The 19987-nt window shown below is 43.5% G+C and overlaps 2 protein-coding genes across 4 annotated transcripts in view; one reads left to right on the top strand and one right to left on the bottom strand.

The window, feature by feature from the left end:
- NDRG4 (NDRG family member 4) overlaps nt 1-19987 on the bottom strand; it is a 518571-nt gene that overhangs the window by 84935 nt on the left and 413649 nt on the right. The gene's annotated exons all lie outside the window — the stretch shown is intronic.
- On the top strand, nt 7937-8579 carry LOC126028423 (40S ribosomal protein S5-like). The gene is given in 2 exon segments (XM_049787411.1): nt 7937-8109; nt 8111-8579. Coding segments are annotated over 2 exon segments (588 nt in total). The 3' UTR covers nt 8526-8579.

Raw genomic sequence — 19987 nt, 5'->3', positions numbered from 1 at the left:
AGAACAGTTTGAAATTTTTAGGGGTTCAGGTGAGGGAGAGAGAGGAGGGAGTTGGATATGGTCATGGTTATTAAAGAACATAAGAGATGCCTGTGATGACATTCTTCTGTTTCTTAACTGAGATGATGGATATACAGACTCACAAATGCAATAACAAATGCAATTTTAGAGCTAAATACAGACACAAAAGTACAAGTAAAAGAGAGTTGAAGGAGGTGGCTGGTATATTAATGTCAGTGTATTGTTAGTATCAATGTTATGTTGTTGGGGGGCAGTTCTGCCGGATACAACAGAGGAGCTATATAAAGGGGGACATGAAGCTCTCATATAATTTCTTTTTACTTACATGTGAATTTATAACCAAACTGTTTCACTGGCAGGAAGCAGGACATGGCTCAGTGGCAAAATGACTTGTTTTGCAGGTGTAAGGCCGCAAGTTTGATCCCTCAGAACTATCCAGTGTACTCAGCACCATCTGCCAAATTTGCTGTTGGAACCTGGCAGCTCTTCTCTCCATGATCCCTGACACCACGAGGGATTTCCAGCCACAAAAGATGCCAGCATGGCAGCTACAAAGGATGTGATGCCCAGTGAGGGCTGCAACTGAAGTCCAAGCACTGTGACACACCAGGACCTCACTGAGTCCAACAACTGGGATGTGTGCAAGCATCACAACTACAGAGCTCTCCCATGAAAGCTGAGGGTGCAAACACTGCACTGATGTGAGCCCCACTAAGTGAGCTCTACAGCCAAGCACTAGTGGACTTCCAAACATTGCAGTAACATCACTAGAGGGAAGGGAAGGGGCAAAAGCATAGTGTTTCCGTGGTTGAGATAAAGCTTTGGAATAAATGGTACCATTTTTGTTCACATCAAAACTATTTATAGATATGCTATACATATAGAGAATCTTTCTGGCAAGATGTTAATTAAAATAGTGACAGTGGTTTCCTTTGGGAAAGAGAATCAGGAGACTGAAGGCCAGGGGAGGAGGGAAATTGTCTTCTATAACATTCTGCTGCATTTGATATTTTACTTTTGGTTTTTGGGCAGTGTTCAGGGCTTACTCCTGGCTCTGCTCTCAGGGATCACTCCTAGTGGGGCGGACCATATGTCAGGGATTGACCATGTGTGGTGTCAGGGATTGAACCTGGGTAAGATATGTGCAAGGCAAGTGCCTTACCAGAGTTTGACTTCTTTTTTTAAGAGGGGAGCGGGCGGGGAACCCAGTGATCCTCAGGGATTATTTCTGGCTATGATCTCAGGGATCACTCCTGGAAGGCTCAGGGGACCATTTTGGGTGCTGGTCATCCACATGCAAAACAAAACTCTAGCCACAGTACTGTCACTCTGACTTTCTAGTTTGACTTTATTGTTGTTTCATTTTTGTGCCAAACCCAGTGGTGCTTAAGAGTTACTTTTGGCTCTGCATTCAGGAATGGTGGTTCTCAGGGGACCATGTAGAATGCTGTCGAATTGAACTTGGGTTGGCCACTTGCAAGGCAAGTGCCCCTACCTGTGCATTGTACTATCTCTCAGAACTGAGTTTGACATTTTAAATCTGTGCTTTATATTAAAACGTTTATTCTGAAAATACAAATAGATTTTAAAAGAAAGCAAATGTGAGATTGAAATGGTACATTTGGTAGGTTGTGAACGTCCAAAGGGAGTGTTGGTTCATCATAAAGTTCAGCCTCTTGGAGCAGGAATGGTGGGGAGGAAGCTGCTCGGGAGGAGGACCATTGGTGCACCAGCAGTGCGAGCCCCCTCAGAGGACCATCTGCACCTCCTACTTTGTAAGTTTAGGGTGGGGAGGGGTGTCCTTGAACCCCATGAACTGGTAAAGGTACCATCTGCCCACATTCTGCTGCTGGCTGTGTAGACAGCCCCTGATTCGGCTTCCAGCCACCACGGCTCAGCCCCAGGGGAGGTTTCTGTCTTCCAAGTCTCATTACACATAATTTAAAATTGAAAAAAATCAATCATCAGCCCTGAGCATGTAGGCGTTCTGATGTATTAACATGTTGAGTCGGAGGTGTGCTGATGGCAAAGAAGGCCCACGCTTCCCGGGGAACCCAAAACGCCCCTTTGGGGATCAAGAACCCCCAAGAAGCTTATCAAAACTCTCTGGTCTTTAGAAATGAGTGTTGCTGCCTGCTTCTACTTATGATGATCAACTTTCCAACATCAGGGCTGGGTCCTTTAACTTCCTTCCTGTCGCTCACCTTCCCCCAAAAAACTACAGGGGAAACTTTTTTAGAAGATAAAGGTTTAGGGGCCAGAGCGATAGCACATAGCCAACCTGGGTTTGATCTCCGGCATCCCATATGGTCCCCCGAGCTTGCCAGGAGTGATTTTTGAGTGAAGAGTCAGGAGTAACCATGAGTGCTGCTGGCTGTATCCCCAAACAAAGACAAAGAAGATAAAGGTTTAAACAAAACTAGGAAAATGGGACCAGAGCTAAAGTACAGCAGTAGGGAGCTTGCCTTGCATATGATCAACCCAGGCTCTAGACCCAGTTCCCCATGTGGTCCCTAGAAAGTCAGGAATAAGCTATAAGCATAGCCAGGTTTGAATACAAAACAAACAAGCAGAAAATTAGAACAATGATGGCCAGATGGAGAGCACGATGTATGCATATGGCCCAGGTCTGACCCCCAGCACTGCATGGTCCCTTAAGCACTATCAGTAGAGACCCTCTTACTGCATATTTCTTAAGCCCTTGACACTGGTAGGAGTGAAGCCCCAAAGGCAAATAGAACAGAAAGAAAAGAAAAGCGAAGTGAAGAGTCTATAAAAATACACTTGGAAAAAGTCTGCATCCCACACAACCAGTAGACAAAAGAGCATCACGAGGTTGAGGTTTTAAATGTGAGATCCAAAGTGCAAAAAGAAAGGTTTCGTTCCATGACAATCAGATCAAGCACTTAAAAAAATTCTCTTTCCCTTCCTCCATCTCCAACCAGAGACCTAATTATTTTAGACCTGAAAGATGCTCAAATCTCTCCACACTGAGCAGTTGGGTAACCAATGCAAATAGAACATTACACCTCCCCAAAACCTACTGTTCTTGTTCTTGCCACACAAAAAGCCACAATACAGACCATGAGACACATGAGTCTTGCTGGTGACACTGACAAGAATATTAGAAAATGTGTGCAATGCCAACAAATTAACTTTTTTTTTTTTGGTATGTGCTTTTTTGGGGTTTGTTTTGCTTTTTGTTTTTTGGAGTGGGGGGAGAAAAGATACCTCTGGTAGTGAGTACATTTTAGAAAAAATGCAGAGGGACTGGAACAATAGCACAAGTGGGGAGAGCATTTGCTTTGCACACAGCCAACTTGGTTTGATCCCCAGCACACCATATGGTCCTCTGAGCCTGCCAGGAGTAATTTCTGAGTGAGAATCCAGGAGTAACTCCTGAGTGCCGCTGGATGTGACCCAAAAACAAACCATAAGAAAGAGAGAACAAAAGAGGAAGGAAAGAAAGAAAGAAAGAAAGAAAGAAAGAAAGAAAGAAAGAAAGAAAGAAAGAAAGAAAGAAAGAAAGAAAGAAAGAAAGAAAGAAAGAAAGAGAGAGAGAGAGAGAGAGAGAAAGAAAGAAAGAAAGGGAGGGAGGGAGGGAGGGAGAGAGGGAAGGAAGAAAGGGAGGGAGGGAGAGAGGGAAGGAAGGAAAGAAGGAAGAGAAAAAAGGAAAAAAGGGAAGAAACAGAAAGAAAGGAAGGAAGGAAGGAAGAGGAAGAAAGGGAGGAAGGAGCAAGGAGGAAAGAAAGGAAGGAAAGAAGAATGGAAGGAAAGAGGAAGAAAGAAAGGAAGGGAGGAAGGAAGGAAAGAAAGAAGGCAAGAAGGAAAGGAAGGAAGGAAAGAACAGAAAGAATGAAAGGAAGGAAGGAAAGAGTAAGAGAAAGAAAGGAAGAAAAGAAGGAAAGAAAAGACAAAAAGGAAGGAAAGAAAGAGAAAGGAAGTATGGAAGGAAGAAAGAAAGAAAAAGAAAAAAGAAAGAAAGAAAGAAAATGAAAGAAAGAAAAGAGAAAGAAGAAAGAAAGAAGAAGAAAGAAGAAAGAAAGAAAAGAAAGAAAGAAAGAAAGAAAGAAAGAAAGAAAGAAAGAAAGAAAGAAAGAAAGAAAGAAAGAAAGAAAGAAAGAAAGAAAGAAAGAAAGAAAGAGGGGCCGGGCTGTGGCGCTAGAGGTAAGGTGCCTGCCTTGCCTGCACTAGCCTTGGACGGACCGCGGTTCGATCCCCCGGCATCTCATATGGTCCCCCAAGCCAGGAGCAACTTCTGAGCGCATAGCCAGGAGTAACCCTTGAGTGTCATCGGGTGTGGCCCAAAAATCAAAAAAAAAAAAAAAAAGAAAGAAAGAAGGAAGGAAGGAAGAGAAAAAAGAAGAAAGAAAGAGAGAAGAAAGAAAAGAAAGAAGAAAGAGAGAAGAAAGAGAGAGAAAGAAGAAAGAAAGAAAGAAAGAAAGAAAGGAAGGAAGGAAGGAAGAAAGAAAGAAAGAAAGAAAGAAAGAAAGAAAGAAAGGGAGGGAGGGAGGGAGAGAGGGAAGGAAGGAAAGAAGGAAGAGAAAAAAGGAAAAAAGGGAAGAAACAGAAAGAGAAAGGAAGGAAGGAAGGAAGGAAGAGGAAGAAAGGGAGGAAGGAGCAAGGAGGAAAGAAAGGAAGGAAAGAAGAATGGAAGGAAAGAGGAAGAAAGAAAGGAAGGGAGGAAGGAAGGAAAGAAGGCAAGAAGGAAAGGAAGGAAGGAAGGAAAGAACAGAAAGAATGAAAGGAAGGAAGGAAAGAGTAAGAGAAAGAAAGGAAGAAAAGAAGGAAAGAAAAGACAAAAGGGAAGGAAAGAAAGAGAAAGGAAGTATGGAAGGAAAGAAAGAAAAGAAAGAAAGAAAGAAAATGAAAGAAAGAAAAGAGAAAGAAGAAAGAAGGAAGAAAGAAGAAAGAAAGAAAAGAAAGAAAGAAAAAGAAAGAAAGAAAAAAAGAAAGAAAGAAAGAAAGAGAGAGAGAAAGAAAGAAAGAAAGAAAGATAGAAAGAAGAAAGAAAGAAAGAAAGAGAGAAAGAAAGAAAGAAAGAAAGAAAGGGAGGGAGGGAGGGAGGGAGAGAGGGAAGGAAGAAAGGGAGGGAGGGAGAGAGGGAAGGAAGGAAAGAAGGAAGAGAAAAAAGGAAAAAAGGGAAGAAACAGAAAGAGAAAGGAAGGAAGGAAGGAAGAGGAAGAAAGGGAGGAAGGAGCAAGGAGGAAAGAAAGGAAGGAAAGAAGAATGGAAGGAAAGAGGAAGAAAGAAAGGAAGGGAGGAAGGAAGGAAAGAAAGAAGGCAAGAAGGAAAGGAAGGAAGGAAGAAAAGAACAGAAAGAATGAAAGGAAGGAAGGAAAGAGTAAGAGAAAGAAAGGAAGAAAAGAAGGAAAGAAAAGACAAAAAGGAAGGAAAGAAAGAGAAAGGAAGTATGGAAGGAAAGAAAGAAAAGAAAGAAAGAAAGAAAGAAAAGAAAGAAAATGAAAGAAAGAAAAGAGAAAGAAGAAAGAAGGAAGAAAGAAGAAAGAAAGAAAATAAAGAAAGAAAGAAAAGAAAGAAAGAAAGAAAGAAAGGAAGGAAGGAAGGAAGGAAGAAAGAAAGAAAGAAAAGAAAGAAAAGAAAGAAAGAAAGAAAGAAAGAAAGAAAGAAAGAAAGAAAGAAAGAAAGAAAGAAAGAAAGAAAGCGGGGCCGGGCGGTGGCGCAAGAGGTAAGGTGCCTGCCTTGCCTGCACTAGCCTTGGACGGACCGCGGTTCGATCCCCGGTGTCCCATATGGTCCCCCAAGCCAGGAGCAACTTCTGAGCGCATAGCCAGGAGTAACCCTTGAGTGTCATCGGGTGTGGCCCAAAAATCAAAAAAAAAAAAAAAGAAAGAAAGAAGGACGGAAGGAAGGAAGGAAGGAAGGAAGGAAGGAAGGAAGGAAGGAAGTGAAAAAAGAAGAAAGAAAGAGAGAAGAAAGAGAGAGAAAGAAGAAAGAAAGAAAGAAAGAAAGAAGAAAGAGAGAGAAAGAAGAAAGAAAGAAAGAAAGAAAGAAAGAAAAGAAAGAAAGAAAGAAAGAAAGAAAGAAGAAGGAAGGAAGGAAGGAAGGAAGGAAGGAAGGAAGGAAGGAAGGAAGGAAGGAAGGAAGGAAGGAAGGAAGGAAAGAAGGAAGATAGATGGGGCCAAAAGATAGCACAGCTATTTGCAAACAGCCGATCCAGGATCCAGGATGGATGGTGGTTGGAATTCCGGCATCCCATATGGTTCCCAGTGCCTGCCAGGAGCAATTTCTGAGCACAGAGCCAGAGCCCTGAGCTCCGCCTGGTATGACCCAAAAAACAAAAGAAAGGAAGAAAAAAAAAGGAAAGAAAGAAAGAAGAAGAAATAATGCAGAGAACGTAAGAGAAGATCCAGGTCTCACATTTATAGGTAAGGCATGCTTTTTACAAAATTTCCTGTTCATAGAAAACTGTCTTGATTGTTTTCTCCCTGTGGAACCCCGACCTATGGACATAAACCCACCCAGTCTCCCAGATACAAAGCATGAGCTACCCTTTGAACTATCTCCTTGGCCCTTACAAGTCAGATCTTTGACATACTTTAGAACTGACTAGTCAGGTCAGGTAAAATCAAATTTTGGGAAGAATATGTGAGAATGTATCTCTAGGAGTCTCAGGGCCTGTGTATTTTTTGGTTTTTGAGTCACACCTGGTGGTGCTCCAGGCTTACTCCTGGCTCTGCTGGAGTAAGGTTAAAGACTAAGGAATCACTTCCAGGTGTGGCTCAGGAGACCATATGGGATGCTGGAAATCTAACCAAGGTTGGCCACAAGCAAGGTAATCACACATCCTTCTATACTGTTCCTGCCCCATGGATTTCTCTTTTAGCTTTTTTTTTTTTTTTGTGGAGGGGGTCACATCTGGCAGTGCTCAAGAATCACTTCTGAGTAAAGATTCAGAGATTGCTACGGAGGTGCTTATGGATCATATGCAGAGCTGGTGATGGAACTGGGGTGAGACACACAAGGCAAATACTTTAACTCCTGAACTGTCTCTCTGCCCAAGATTGGATCCCTGAGAACTAGGCTATCTGGGGACTCTGTGGAAGGCACCTCCATTCTCAGGCTGCAAGGGAAGGGCACCCTACTTGAAACACCAAAAAGAGAACCCCTTTGTTCATGTCCTGTTCTGACTTCCTAAGTCATCTGGGACCATTTAGGATGATGAATTGGTCTGGTTTGTGTAGGATCTGGAGACTGGGGAACCTAGAACTTACAGTATTTAAATCAGCATTAAAATGGAATCAGTCCCAGATGGAAAACCTGAGACTTTTAAACTTCTAAAGGGATAAAAACTGGAGGGATGTACAGTCTAGGGCCTTTGCCTTGCATGAGGCTAATCTGGGTTTGATCCCTGTCACGATCCCCATATTGTCACCCAAGCACTACCAGGAAGAACCCCTGAGCCCAAAGACAAGGGTAACCCCTGAGAACTGCTAGGTATGAGAAACACACATACAAAAAAAAAAAACAACTAGGAAAACAAAGAAAAAATAAAAACATGTCATGTCATTGGGCTTGGCAATGATCTTATAAACAGAACACAAAAAAACTCAGGCAACAAGAGCAAACAGAAGAACTATTTTTTATTTTTATTTTATTTTATTTTATTTTTGTTTTTTAGACCATACCTGGTGATGCTCAGGGGTTACTCCTGGCTATGCACTCAGAAATTGCTCCTGGCTTGGGGACCATATGGGATGCCGGAGAAATCAAACTGAGGTCCATCCTAGGCTAGAGTGGGCAAGACAGCATCCTTACCGATAGCACCACCGCTCCGGCCCCAGGACTAATTTTTTACTAAAAAGCTTCCCCACAAGTCTTCCTGTCTGTGCCAGGCGTCGCGTGGTCGGCGCCAAGCGATGGAGACTCACGGGCTGTGCCTCCAGGATGACCTATGGCTGCACCTGCAGTGGCAGAGACGCCCGACATCAAGCTCTTCGGCAAGTGGAGCACCAACGATGTACAGATAAATGACATTTCCTTGCAGGATTACATAGCTGTGAAGGAGAAGTATGCCAAATACTTGCCCCACAGTGCAGGGCGCTATGCTGCCAAGCGCTTCCGCAAAGCCCATCGTGGAGCGCCTCACCAACTCCATGATGATGCATGGCCGCAACAATGGAAAGAGGCTCATAACTGTCCGCATTGTCAAGCATGCCTTCGAGATCATCCATCTGCGTACTGGGGAGAGCCCTCTGCAGGTCCAGGTGAACGCCATTATCAACAGTGGCCCCAGGGAGGATTCAACCCGAATTGGAAGAGCTGGGACTGTGAGGAGACAGGCTGTGGATGTGTCCCCATTGCGCAGAGTGAATCAGGCCATCTGGTTCTTGTGCACGGGTGCCCGTGAGGCTGCCTTCCGGAACATCAAGACCATTGCTGAGTGCCTGGCTGACGAGCTCATCAATGCAGCCAAGGGTTCTTCCAATTCCTATGCTATGAAGAAGGATGAGCTGGAGTGTGTGGCCAAATCCAACCGTTGATTTGCAGGCTGCTGTTTCAATAAACTTGTCTGCCTTTTGGGAAGAAAAAAAAAAGCTTCCCCACAGGGCTGGAGAGATAGTACAGGGCTTATGATTAAGCACCTTAATGAAGGCCTTATACCTTAATCCCTACTGGGCTTGATCCTTGGCACCCCATCTGGTCCCCTGGACATCACCAGGAGTGATCTCTGAACACAACCAGTGTGATCCCCAAACCAAAAAAAATGTAAATAGGGGTCAGAATGATAGCATAGTGGTAGGGAGTTTGCCTTGCACACAGATGACCCTGGACGGACCCAGGTTCAATCTTTGGCATCCCATATGGTTCCCCGAACTCGCTAGGAGCAATTCCTGAGCACAGAGCCAGGAGTAACTCTTAAGTGCCACCGGGTATGGCCCCAAAACAAAAAAAATAAAAATAAAAATAAAGTAAATAAATAAATAAATAGCTTCTTTACTACAAATTTATTTGCAAATTTTAAATGTGATAGGATGTCTATTTCCAAAATCCATGAAGTACTCATTTAACTCAATAGCAAAACAAAGGTTGTAATAATCTGTTAAAACTAGGCAAAGGACTTGGATAAAAGTTTCTTCAAAGAAGGTACATAGACAACTTGTAAAAATAAGGTTCTCAGCATTGCTAAGTAAATTCTCAGGGAAAGGCATTGCTTTTGTTTTGTTTTGTTTTGTTTTGGGCCACCCCCGTTTGATGCTCAGGGATTAATCCTGGCTACAACCGCCGTCCTTCCTTGGCTAGCACTTGCAAGGCAGACACCTTACCTCTAGCGCCACCTCACCAGCCCCTCAGGGAAAAGCATTGGGAAGCCCCAATAAGACATCAGCTGACTGCAGTCAGGTGGTTTCTTTCTATGCATCTAAGATAAGGGCTGGCAAGCAGGTGGTGAAGTAGGGCCCCTGGAGCCTGCAATAGGGATAGGAGCAGGAAGCAACATAATACAGTCACTGGAAAAAAAAAACAGTGTAGAGGGGTCGTAGTGAAAGTACAGTGAGCTTCATGAGGCTGACCTGGGTTTGATCCCCAGCACCCTATATGATTTTCTGAGCACTGTCAGGAGTCATTCCTGAGGGCAAAGCCAGGAGTCAGCCCTGAGCACCACTAGGTGTGTCCAAAACAAAACCAACTAAAAAGTAGTGTGAAGGTGTCTTAAGAACTTAAGAGGTAAGGTGTTTGCCTTTCATGCAGAAGGATGGTGGTTCGCATCCCAGCATCCCATATGGTCCCCTGAGCCTGCTCAGGATTTCTGAGTGTAGAACCAGGAGTAACCGCTGAGCGCTGTCGGGTGTGACCCCCAAAAAAAAAAAAAAACTTAGAATAGAGCCACCACATGTTATGACAATCATTCCAGGATGTAACCACACACACACACACACACACACACACACACACACACACACACACACACACACACACAGGACTTTGGAGAGCTCATCTGCACCACCACAGGGACTCTGCAGCCTTATTCGCAATAGCCACAGTTATGAGAGAAACCCAAAAGTTCATCAAGGTTGTGAGGGTGATCTGGCTGTGGCAGCTGTCACTATTGGTTCATCCAGTTGATCTGGCTGGCGTGGTGGTGTCCCCTTCCTCCCTCACTGCTCTGTGTGCTACCCTCCTGAGGTGAACTTCCTTCCCTGAAATAGAGGGGGATGGATCTTTGGATCTTTGGTTAAGGGTCTATGCATAGCTGCACTCACCTGCTAGAACCTCTAAACAAGCTTTCTAAAGTTTATTAAGTGAATGGACAAAGGAAAAATAAACATGGTCTGTACAGATACTAGGATAAGACTCAGCCTTAAAAATACAAGGCAATCCTACACTTGCAGTGAATTTTGTGCTGTTTACATCACCACTATGGGTGTGTGTTGCCAGGACTGAACCTAGGGCTTCATCACACAAGCCAAGAGCCTGACTGCTGAACCCTAATCCATGAGACTACAAATATTTTATAATTCAAGAAGCTGATAGCATTTGGGCAAACTGGGAAAGGTTTGTCCGCTCACCCTCCATCATCCAGATGATGTTTCCATTGTCAGCATTCTTATCCATGGATGGAATCCTAAGCAGAGCATACAAGAACCACACACACAGCTCATGAGATCCGAAGAGGCCAGGGCCAGCAGTTTCCAAACACAAGAACCCATTCTCCCTCTGGAGACAGCTGATTGGACGGGTCCTCTGAGCCCAAGCAGAGCTGGACTTAGAGATGTGGCTTAAAACAATGGCCTGGACCAATCAGGTTACTTGGCTGTTCCCTCTAATTGGCCCAAAGAGAAGCTGCAGTTGCGATTGGGGTTGGGGCAGAAAAAGAGAGAAACTGAGGGAGATGGAGCAGGGGTGTGAGGGTCCCATCTTGAAGCCTGTGGAGTCAATCTCCTCTGAGTTCAAGGACTACTTATCTTCTCTTTAATATGTTATATTTGGACAGATTTCTTCCCTCAATTTCCCAAAGCCTTTTGGAATCATCGCAAAACCTTCTGTGGCAAGATTCACTTGAGAAAATTGGATCATATCTGCATAATTATAATAAAAATAAACTCGGAAAATCACATAGCCTACAGTGGTTCTCAACAGGGGGGGATTTTGCTTCCCAAGGGATATTCATTTGTTAATGTCAGGAGGAATTTCTGGTTGTCAGAACAGGAGTGAGTGGGCTGGGAGATGCACATGGTATGGAGGCCAGGTTGCTGCTAAGGGGCCCAAATGCAGCCCAAATGCAGTTGAGCAAGGAGAGACCCACCCCAAATGTAAATAGTGACATGAAGGAAACTTGAATGTAGAGTGTCAGAACCTTTCCTTTTCCTTGCCTGCCCCTCTTCTCCCTTTCCTTCCCTTCCCCTCCCTTCTTTCTTCCTCTTCCTTTCCTATTCCTTCCCCTCTCCCTTTCCCTTTCTCTGCTTCCCTCTCCTTTCCTTTCCTTCCCTCCTCCTCCTTCTTTTTTTTTTTTTTTTTGAGTTTTGCTTGTTTTATTTTGGGGTCATACCTGGTGATGCTCAATGATCTTTGCGCTCAAAGATCCCTCCTACGGGTCACAGCAGTGGTACAGTGGTAGGTCGTTTGCCTTGCATGTGGCTAACCTAAGATGGACTGCTATTCAATCCCTCGGTGTCCCATATGGTCCCCCAAGCCAGGATTGATTTCTGAGCATATAGCCAGGAGTAACTCCTGAGCATCACCGGGTGTGGTCAAAAACAAACAAACAAACAAAAAACAAAAAAAAGGATCCCTTCTGCAGTTGCTTGGGAGACCATATGGGATATCAGGGATTGAATCTGGGTCAGCTACAAGCAAGACAAGCGTCCTACCCATTCTACTATCACTTCACCCTCCACCTTGGCTTTCTGGTTTTCTGCAGTAATTTCTTTAAAAAAAAATTTTTTTTTAAGTGCTTCCAACTTTCAGATGGAGAAGGTAGAGGGTGTAGATTAGCTTCACTTACTCTGAATGTATCCACTGTTTCCTAGTCCTAGGAACCTTTCTTGTTCTTTGTCCATGGGGCTTATCAAAGGGGACCTGCTGGTGTGGAACTCAGCTGGCCAACCGAAGTGTCAACTCCCCTAGCCCATCCTCTGTTGTGAGGGCCCCAGATGATCCTGGGGTCAGGGCCTTGCTCACAACACAAAAGGCTGCAAGGCCACTGAGGAGCTGGCTACCAGGAAGGGATATCTGCCTCACTTATGGGGACCATTGAATTGGAAAGTGGCCAGGAGGCTGGGCCCTCACAAAAATGTTGGTGGTGGCTATACCAGATCTTCCCCATCAAACTGCAGCTGGTGCATTCTAAATTTGCCTTAAACCACCAAAGGTTGGGTTTCTGGCCTTGATTCCAAGAAACAGAGTGGTTCAGGTAATATCTCTGTATAGACTTAGTAAAGGATAGAAAGGGCTGTGGGGTTATGTGGAGTGTTTATGTGTATACATTTGTTTGTACCTGTATATATATATATATACAAGCGCACACATGAAAGGTGTACGCATATATTACACATGATATGAATATCACATTTATGTACCCAGATATAAATATAAGTACACTAGCCATAATATTTGGAGCTTGCTTTTGCTTTGCCTGATTATCTTGCTCCATCTTATGTACAACATTTCCCCTCCTTTTCTGCCTGAATAGCAGCCATTATTGCCTTTAGCTTTTTGTGCTTGTCCATTTGTGCCAGTTTTTACCTGTCAGTGGCAGCAAGTTGAATTTTGCTCCAGTTTTCAGGCCTTCACTGCCAAATGCTGTAGTTTTGAAAAATTTTGAAAATTTTCAGGGATTTTCATTTTCATCTCTGTTAGGGGCTGTTATTTCCCCCTGGTTACACATCAGGTCTTATACAGGTTTTTGCCAGGAATGAGCCCATACCCATCACCAGGGTACCACACTGTCATCTTTTTAGAAAGATGAATGTGGGGCCGGAGAGATAGCATGGAGGTAAGGCAGAAGGTCATCGGTTCAAATCCTGGCGTCCCATATGGTCCTCCGTGCCTGCCAGGAGCAATTTCTGAGCATGGAGCCAGGAATAACCCCTGAGCACCGCCGGGTGTGACCCAAAAACCAAAAAAAAAAAAAAATAAAAAATAAAAAGAAAGATGAATGTAGGATTTCCAGTCAGGGACCAGGAAAATGGCTCAGAGGGACAGAGAAGCTTTGTCTGCAGGAATCTGGAACTCAGCGCCCTGCACTACATGACTCCCTGGCATCCTGCTGGAAATGGCCACTGAGCACGACCAGGTGTGACCCTCAAATTAAAACAAAATTTTCTTCTGGAGCCAAATCAGAATGCTTCTGTTTGGGGAGGGACATCAGCAGTACTCAGGGACTATTTCCACTTAAGTGCTAAAAGGTCAGTCACCGCTGACCATTCTCAGAGGACCATGGAATCAAACCTGGGCCTTCCACTTGCAAAGCATCCACTCCAAAAATGGAATTATTGAACTCTCTCTCTCTCTGTCCAGAGATAAATGAAGTTCAGTCTTTTTTTCCCTGTAAGAGAATTGAGATGAAAAAAAATTGTAAGTTTTCTCTATCTTTAGATCGACTTTAATAACCTCAAGACATTTTCTAATTACATACAGAATAATTTCAAAATTTCCACAAAAAGAAATGTGACTTCCATAGTTCCGGGAGGATGCACCAGCCTCATACCACGGTGCAAGGCTTTAAATCATTGTTTGACAATGCATAGGCGATGCTTAGTAATGTATGGTGCCACGAGGCTGTGTGTCAGCATTTCTGAGTCATGGCCAGTGACACATGCGCTCACCGGGCCTGGCGCACTTATGTAAGCTCCATTAACTTGGTAAGTTGCTTTTATAAAATTGAAGAGAACTCTCTGAACTTTGATTTTTATATATCTTCCTCTAAAACAATATTAGGCATCCCACAGTCTTCCTCTTGCTTCTGTGACATTGTTTTTGAGATGGCTTAAGTGAACTCCTGGCCTCCTAAGGGAAATTTCTCAATTCCATTGTTCTTGCTGTGTCCTCACCTTTCACTCCATAGTCATTTCCACCCATGCTTTGCTACAAGACCTTTACTCACAACCTCTTTTTTTTTTTTAGGAGGTATCACGCCCAATGGCTCTCAGAGGTTACTCTTGGCTTTGCACTCAGAAATCACACCTGGCAGGCTGGGGGTCAAACCCAGGTTGACCGAATGCAAGACAAGTGCCCTACCACTGTGCTATTACTCCGGCCTTACTCATGACCTCTTAAATCCAGTGCATTTTTGTCCACCTTGTCTGTAATCATTTAGGGTACTGGAGAATTGAGCCACAGTGGTATTCATGATCTACTCTCATGAACCAGTATCCAGAGTGGGCCGCATGCAAGGCAAGAGCCTTATGTTATATGCTATGTCTCTGATACCTTAAGTACATTCTCTTTTTTTGGGGGGTGGGCAAATTGGAACACACTCAGGGATGCTCAGGGATTACTCATGACTCTTCAATCAGAAATTTCTCCTAGTGTTTTGTTTTGTTTTGTTTTGGAGCCACACTTGGCTCTCAAGTGTTGCTCCTGGCTCTGAGCTCAAAAATCGCTCCTGGCAGGCTCAGGGGACCATATGGGATGCCAGGGTTTGACCCATCCCAGGTCGACCACATGCAAGGCAAAGATCCTACCGCTGTGCTATGGCTCTAGTCCCTCTCCTGGTGGTTTTAGGGGAACATATGGGGGACTGAAGATCGAATCTGGGTAGGCTGATGGAAGACCAGCAACTTATTCCCTGTGCTATCTTTTCAACACCTTAATTGCCTTCCTATTTGTTACTCCATCCTCCTTAATACTCCTTTCCTTCCTACCTATCCGAATAGAATTCTCCCTTGTAGTTTTCTTGCCTTTTAACATTCCTTTTTATTCTCTTTTGTTGGCTGCATTTTTCTCCCTCTTTTTCTATAGAGATATTGTCTTTACTCTTCTTTCCCTTTCTAGTCTAAAAATCACTTTCTATCACTCTCTTTTATATCTAACAACCTTGGGCACCTTGCCGGCCTCTCTGTCGCACACTTTTCTTCTCTCTTTCTCCCCCAAACTTTTTTCCTTTTAGACACTGGTTTGCATTACTGTTAATAAAAGGGTGTCATGCACACTTTACCTCCTTTCAGCACCCCATTCTTATCCAGAGTGATTATTTTCAGCTATCATTGTCATAATGGTTTACTCTGTCCTAACTGCATGCCCCACTCCACCCTTTGTGGCAAGCTTTCTACCATGGACCAGACCTCCTGGCCTTTGTTTCTATTATATTTGGGTATTATCTCATACTATGTGTTGTTGTTTTTTCCTGTCCGGAAACTGAGTGCCATCATTCTATTTCTGTTCCTTTTCCTCTGACTCATTTCACTCACTATTTCTACATCTTAAAAGAAACATCATAAAAGGACAATTCTAACTCTAGACATTGTCTCCCCAAATTCTCCTTATAATTCATTCATTAAAGAAGGGAAACCTGGATGTACTGATCCGGTGATTGATGTAATATACAGTAAAAAGACTAGGGTGGGCATAGAGATAGTACAGTGGATAGGGCATTTGCCTTGCACTTGAATAACCTGGGTTCAATTTCCCACATCCCATGTAGTCCCCTGAGCACATCTCAAATCAGGAATGATCTCTAAGCACACAGCCAGGAGTAAGCCCTGAGCACTGCCAGGAGTGGCCCCAAAACAAAACAAGCAAGTAAAGAGACATGGATTGCCAACAAAAATGCATACCCTTCTTACTAAACTACCAAGCAGTACTTGGGAGAACTGGGGGCCCCGACAAGCACTCCTTCACCTTCACCAAGCTGGCTGCTAAGTGCAAAGGTTGGAGGATGTGATATTGCTCAGGGAAATCTGGGCCACCACAGTGGTGCTGAGGGCTACTTTTTGCAGTTTAAAGTCCTCAAAAGTTGTCCCCTGAGATGCTCAGGAGCCATGTCATGTTAGGACTCAAACCTGGTTTCTGCTATACCAGCCCATTATTAAAACTTTTATTTCTAAGAAACTAGGAGATTTTCTAAGACCAAGAGCAAAGTAAGGATATCACCTTCAAAGAAAGGGTGTTGTGGTCCTTTTCAGGGTCACCCTGGAAATCTTAGTTGATGTACCAGGACAGTGCAAGTACATAAAGGACATGCTAACTAAGAAGGGAATAAAATGGACAGTCTCTGCAGATAGCATGTTTGTGTAGAAAACCTGAAAAAAATCAATTCTACATGCCTAAAATTGATTAATGATTCACATAAGACTGAGTGAAGGATATTTAATTAATGATCCAATGCTTACCTAAAAATAGCAATGAATAAGTGAAGTCGAACATGTAAAATGCAAGGTGATTTATAGGAGCCAGAGTGATAGTACAGTGGGTAAGGCATTTGCTTTGCACATGGATGACCCAGGTTTCTTTTTAGGCATTTCATATGGTACTCTGAGCCATATAATAGTAATTCTTTTGTTTGTCTGTTTGTTTTGATACTTTTGGCCACACCAGGTGGTGATCAAGGGTTACTCCTGGCTCTGTGCTCAGAAATCATTTTTGGCAGGCTGAGGGGATTGCCAGGGATTGAACCCAGGTCTGTCCTGGGTCGGCTGCATGCAAAGCCCTACTGCTGTGCTATTACTCTACCCAGAAGTAATTCTTGACTTTAGAACCAGTAGTAATCCCTGAACACCACTGAATAATGGCCCAAAAACAAAACAACAAGAACAAACAAAAATGTAATACTATTTATAGTAGCACTCCCTACCTAAATCAAATATGTAGACATCAACCTAGCAAAAGGTGTAAAGGGCATTCAAAAGAAAACTCCAAAATCCCAACAAAAGAAATCAAAGAACACCTAAGTCAATGGAGCTGAGAAAAGAATCAGTTGGTTGCCACAGGACCAGGCAGGGGAAAGATAAACAAAGGGGTTGTTCAGGATAGGGAAATTAACTTGTGACTCCAAATGCTGGCGAAGTGTTAGAATTCTATCTCTTTTACCAAGCACAACTGTTGGGCTCAAAAACTAAAAATAAGAAAATGAAAATAAAAACTTCCTTCCTTCTTAGTTGGGAAACAAAATGAATGCTCCAAAACCCCAATGCACTCAAGGCCTCCTTTCACCATTTGGCTTCTTTTGTTCTGAGTATTGGCCTTTAATCAAAAGAGAGTATCCTTGGTCTGTCCAGGGGCAATGTTGCAACGAAACTGGGAGAGATGAACTGACAAGAGAGTAGAGGTACTCCAGTTCAATCCCAACTATGTCTATACCCAAAGCACACCCAAGAGAGACTCCTGAGGACAAAGCTAGGAGTAAACCTTTAGACCTTCAGTTGTGACTCAAACTTCATTAAAAAAAAATTAATCAGGGGCCAGAGTGGTGACATAGATGGTAGGGTGTTTGCCTTGCATGCACTAAACGAGGATGTACTGTGGTTTGATCCCCCAGTGTTCCGTATGGTCCCCCAAGCCAGGGGTGATTTCTGAGCTCATAGACAGGAATAACCCCTAAGCATCACCAGGTGTGGCCCCAAAACAGATAAAAATTAAAAAATAAAAGGCAGAAACAAAGCAAAAACAAAAATAAAAAAAACAAAAGATATATGGGGTATCTGTTTTGCAGTTTCAGGCAGCCTCTAGTTAGCAGGAGAAGAGAAGGTGAAAGCTGGAGGTGGCCAAAAAGGTGTGATCAAAGCTGAAAAAGTCAAAAAGATCAACCAACCAACAGCAGCAGCAACAACAACAACAACAACAAAAAAAAAAAGGATGAAGAGAAAGATGCAGGAATGAGAATTTTTTTCTCACCTAAAAAGTTTAACCTTGGGGCCGGGTAGGTGGCGCTGGAGGTAAGGTGTCTGCCTTGCAAGCACTAGCCAAGGAAGGACCGCGGTTCGATCCCCCGGTTTCCCATATGGTCCCCCCAAGCCAGGGGCGATTTCTGAGCACATAGCCAGGAGTAACCCCTGAGCATCAAAGGGGTGTGGCCCAAAAACCAAAAAAAAAAAAAAAAAAGTTTAACCTTGTTTTATAACCTATTTAAAGAGTTTATTTTAAACTACACTCTGTATTTATTCTGTATATTTATCAAACTACCTCATGGTCTGTCCTGGGAGTATTTCAGTCACCAGAAACCCTGCCTGATAAAGTGTGGGGCCTTGCACTAACCTGGAAGCTTACAGCAGGTTCTGTGGGTACAGAGCTTACCTGAGCTGTAACTGGTGGTGTTGGTAGACTGTGGGGGCATCTCTGAGAACTCTACTGCCCTCTGGAATGGCAGTAAAGAAAGTAGTTGCAGCTGTTTTGCTGACATTTCAAAATGCTTCTCAGTAAACATAATTCTGAAAAAAAGAAAAGTGCACTCAAACAGCTGGAGAGAACATAGTGGGTAGAACCTTTGCCTTGCATGCTGCTAATGTGAGTTTGATTCCTGGCACCACATATTGTCCAGCAAACCCTGCCAGGACAGAGTCAGAAGTAGTCCCTGAGCACTGATGAGTGTGACCCTCAAACAAACAGAAAGGTGAATCCAAGTGTCAGACCAAATCCTGCTCTTGGGATAAATTTGCTGTTACCAGCAAAGGAAAAGTTGGTACAGCGCCATCAAAAAATAGCAAATGATCCTCCACCCATTAATGTTAAAACTATACAAAATAAGAGTTGAAGAGATTACACAGCGGTAGGATGTTTGCCTTGCATGCAGCCTATCTAGGATGGACCTGGGTTTGATTCTCAGCATCCCATATAGTCCCCGAGCCTGCCTGGAGCAACTTCTGAGCACAGAGCCAGAAGTGACCCCCGAGCACAGTCAGGTGTGACCCCCAAACAAACAAAAAGCTATACAAAATAATCAAAGAACAAAAGAAACCTTGGGTTTGGGGACCATACCTGGTGGTGCTCAGGGCTTAATCCTCAGTCTGCTCAGGAGACCAACAGTGAGCAAAGCATGTGCCTTAACCCCTGTGTTATCGATCTGCCTGCAACAACAAAAAGAAAGCTTGGGTTTGTCTAATTTCTGAACACTGAGAAATGTTCAAAGCACATTTTTGAGAGGTTTATTTTTTTAATTTTTTAATTTTTGGTCATTCCTAGTGAGTTTCCATGGCCAAGGAAGGTAGTTTACAGAGGGTCAGTCTAGCTCCTCACACACCAACAGGGGTCTTGTGTAAGATCCTGGGTTGCTCAGATGGCAGAACCAACCAGGCTGAATTCTACCCAGCAGAGGACAGAAGTGTTTTATTAACAGAATTTTATGTGGGATTGAAGAGGACGAGGGTTGTTGGCCTTAAAAGTTTGAGTAGCATCCTAACAATGAAAATGTATGAGTGAAATAGAAAGCCTGTGTAGAGTACAGGCAGGGGCGGGGTGGGAGGAGGGAGAATTGGGACATTGGTGATGGGAATGCTGCACTGGTGATGGGGGGTGTTCTCTATAAGACAGAAACCGAACCACAATCATGTTTGTAATCAAGGTGTTTAAGTAAAATATTAAAAAAAGAAAGAGGGGGTCCGGAGAGATAGCACAGTGGTGTTTGCCTTGCAAGCAGCCGATCCAGGACCAAAGGTGGTTGGTTCGAATCCCGGTGTCCCATAGGGTCCCTTGTGCCTGCCAGGAGCTATTTCTGAGCAGACAGCCAGGAGTAACCCCTGAGCACCGCTGGGTGTGACCCAAAAACCAAAAAAAAAAAGAAAAAAGAAAAAAAGAGAGTGAATGTATGAGGGAAATAGAAAGCCTTTGTAGAGTACAGGCAGGGGTGGGGTGGGGAGGAGGGAGATTTGGGACATTGGTGATGGAAATGTTGCACTGGTGATGGGTGGTGTTCTTTACATGACTGAAATCCAAACACAATCATGTATGTAATCAAGGTGTTTAAATAAAATATGTTAAAAATAAATAAATAAAATATTATTAAAAATAAAAACAAAATATTCATATGGTCAAAAAAGTTTGAGTAGCATTGACTTTGTATCAGATGGATGAA

Source organism: Suncus etruscus, chromosome 14 (genome assembly GCF_024139225.1).
Source record: "Suncus etruscus isolate mSunEtr1 chromosome 14, mSunEtr1.pri.cur, whole genome shotgun sequence".
Lineage (NCBI taxonomy): Eukaryota > Metazoa > Chordata > Mammalia > Eulipotyphla > Soricidae > Suncus > Suncus etruscus.
This window is presented reverse-complemented; position numbering and strand designations above follow the sequence as displayed.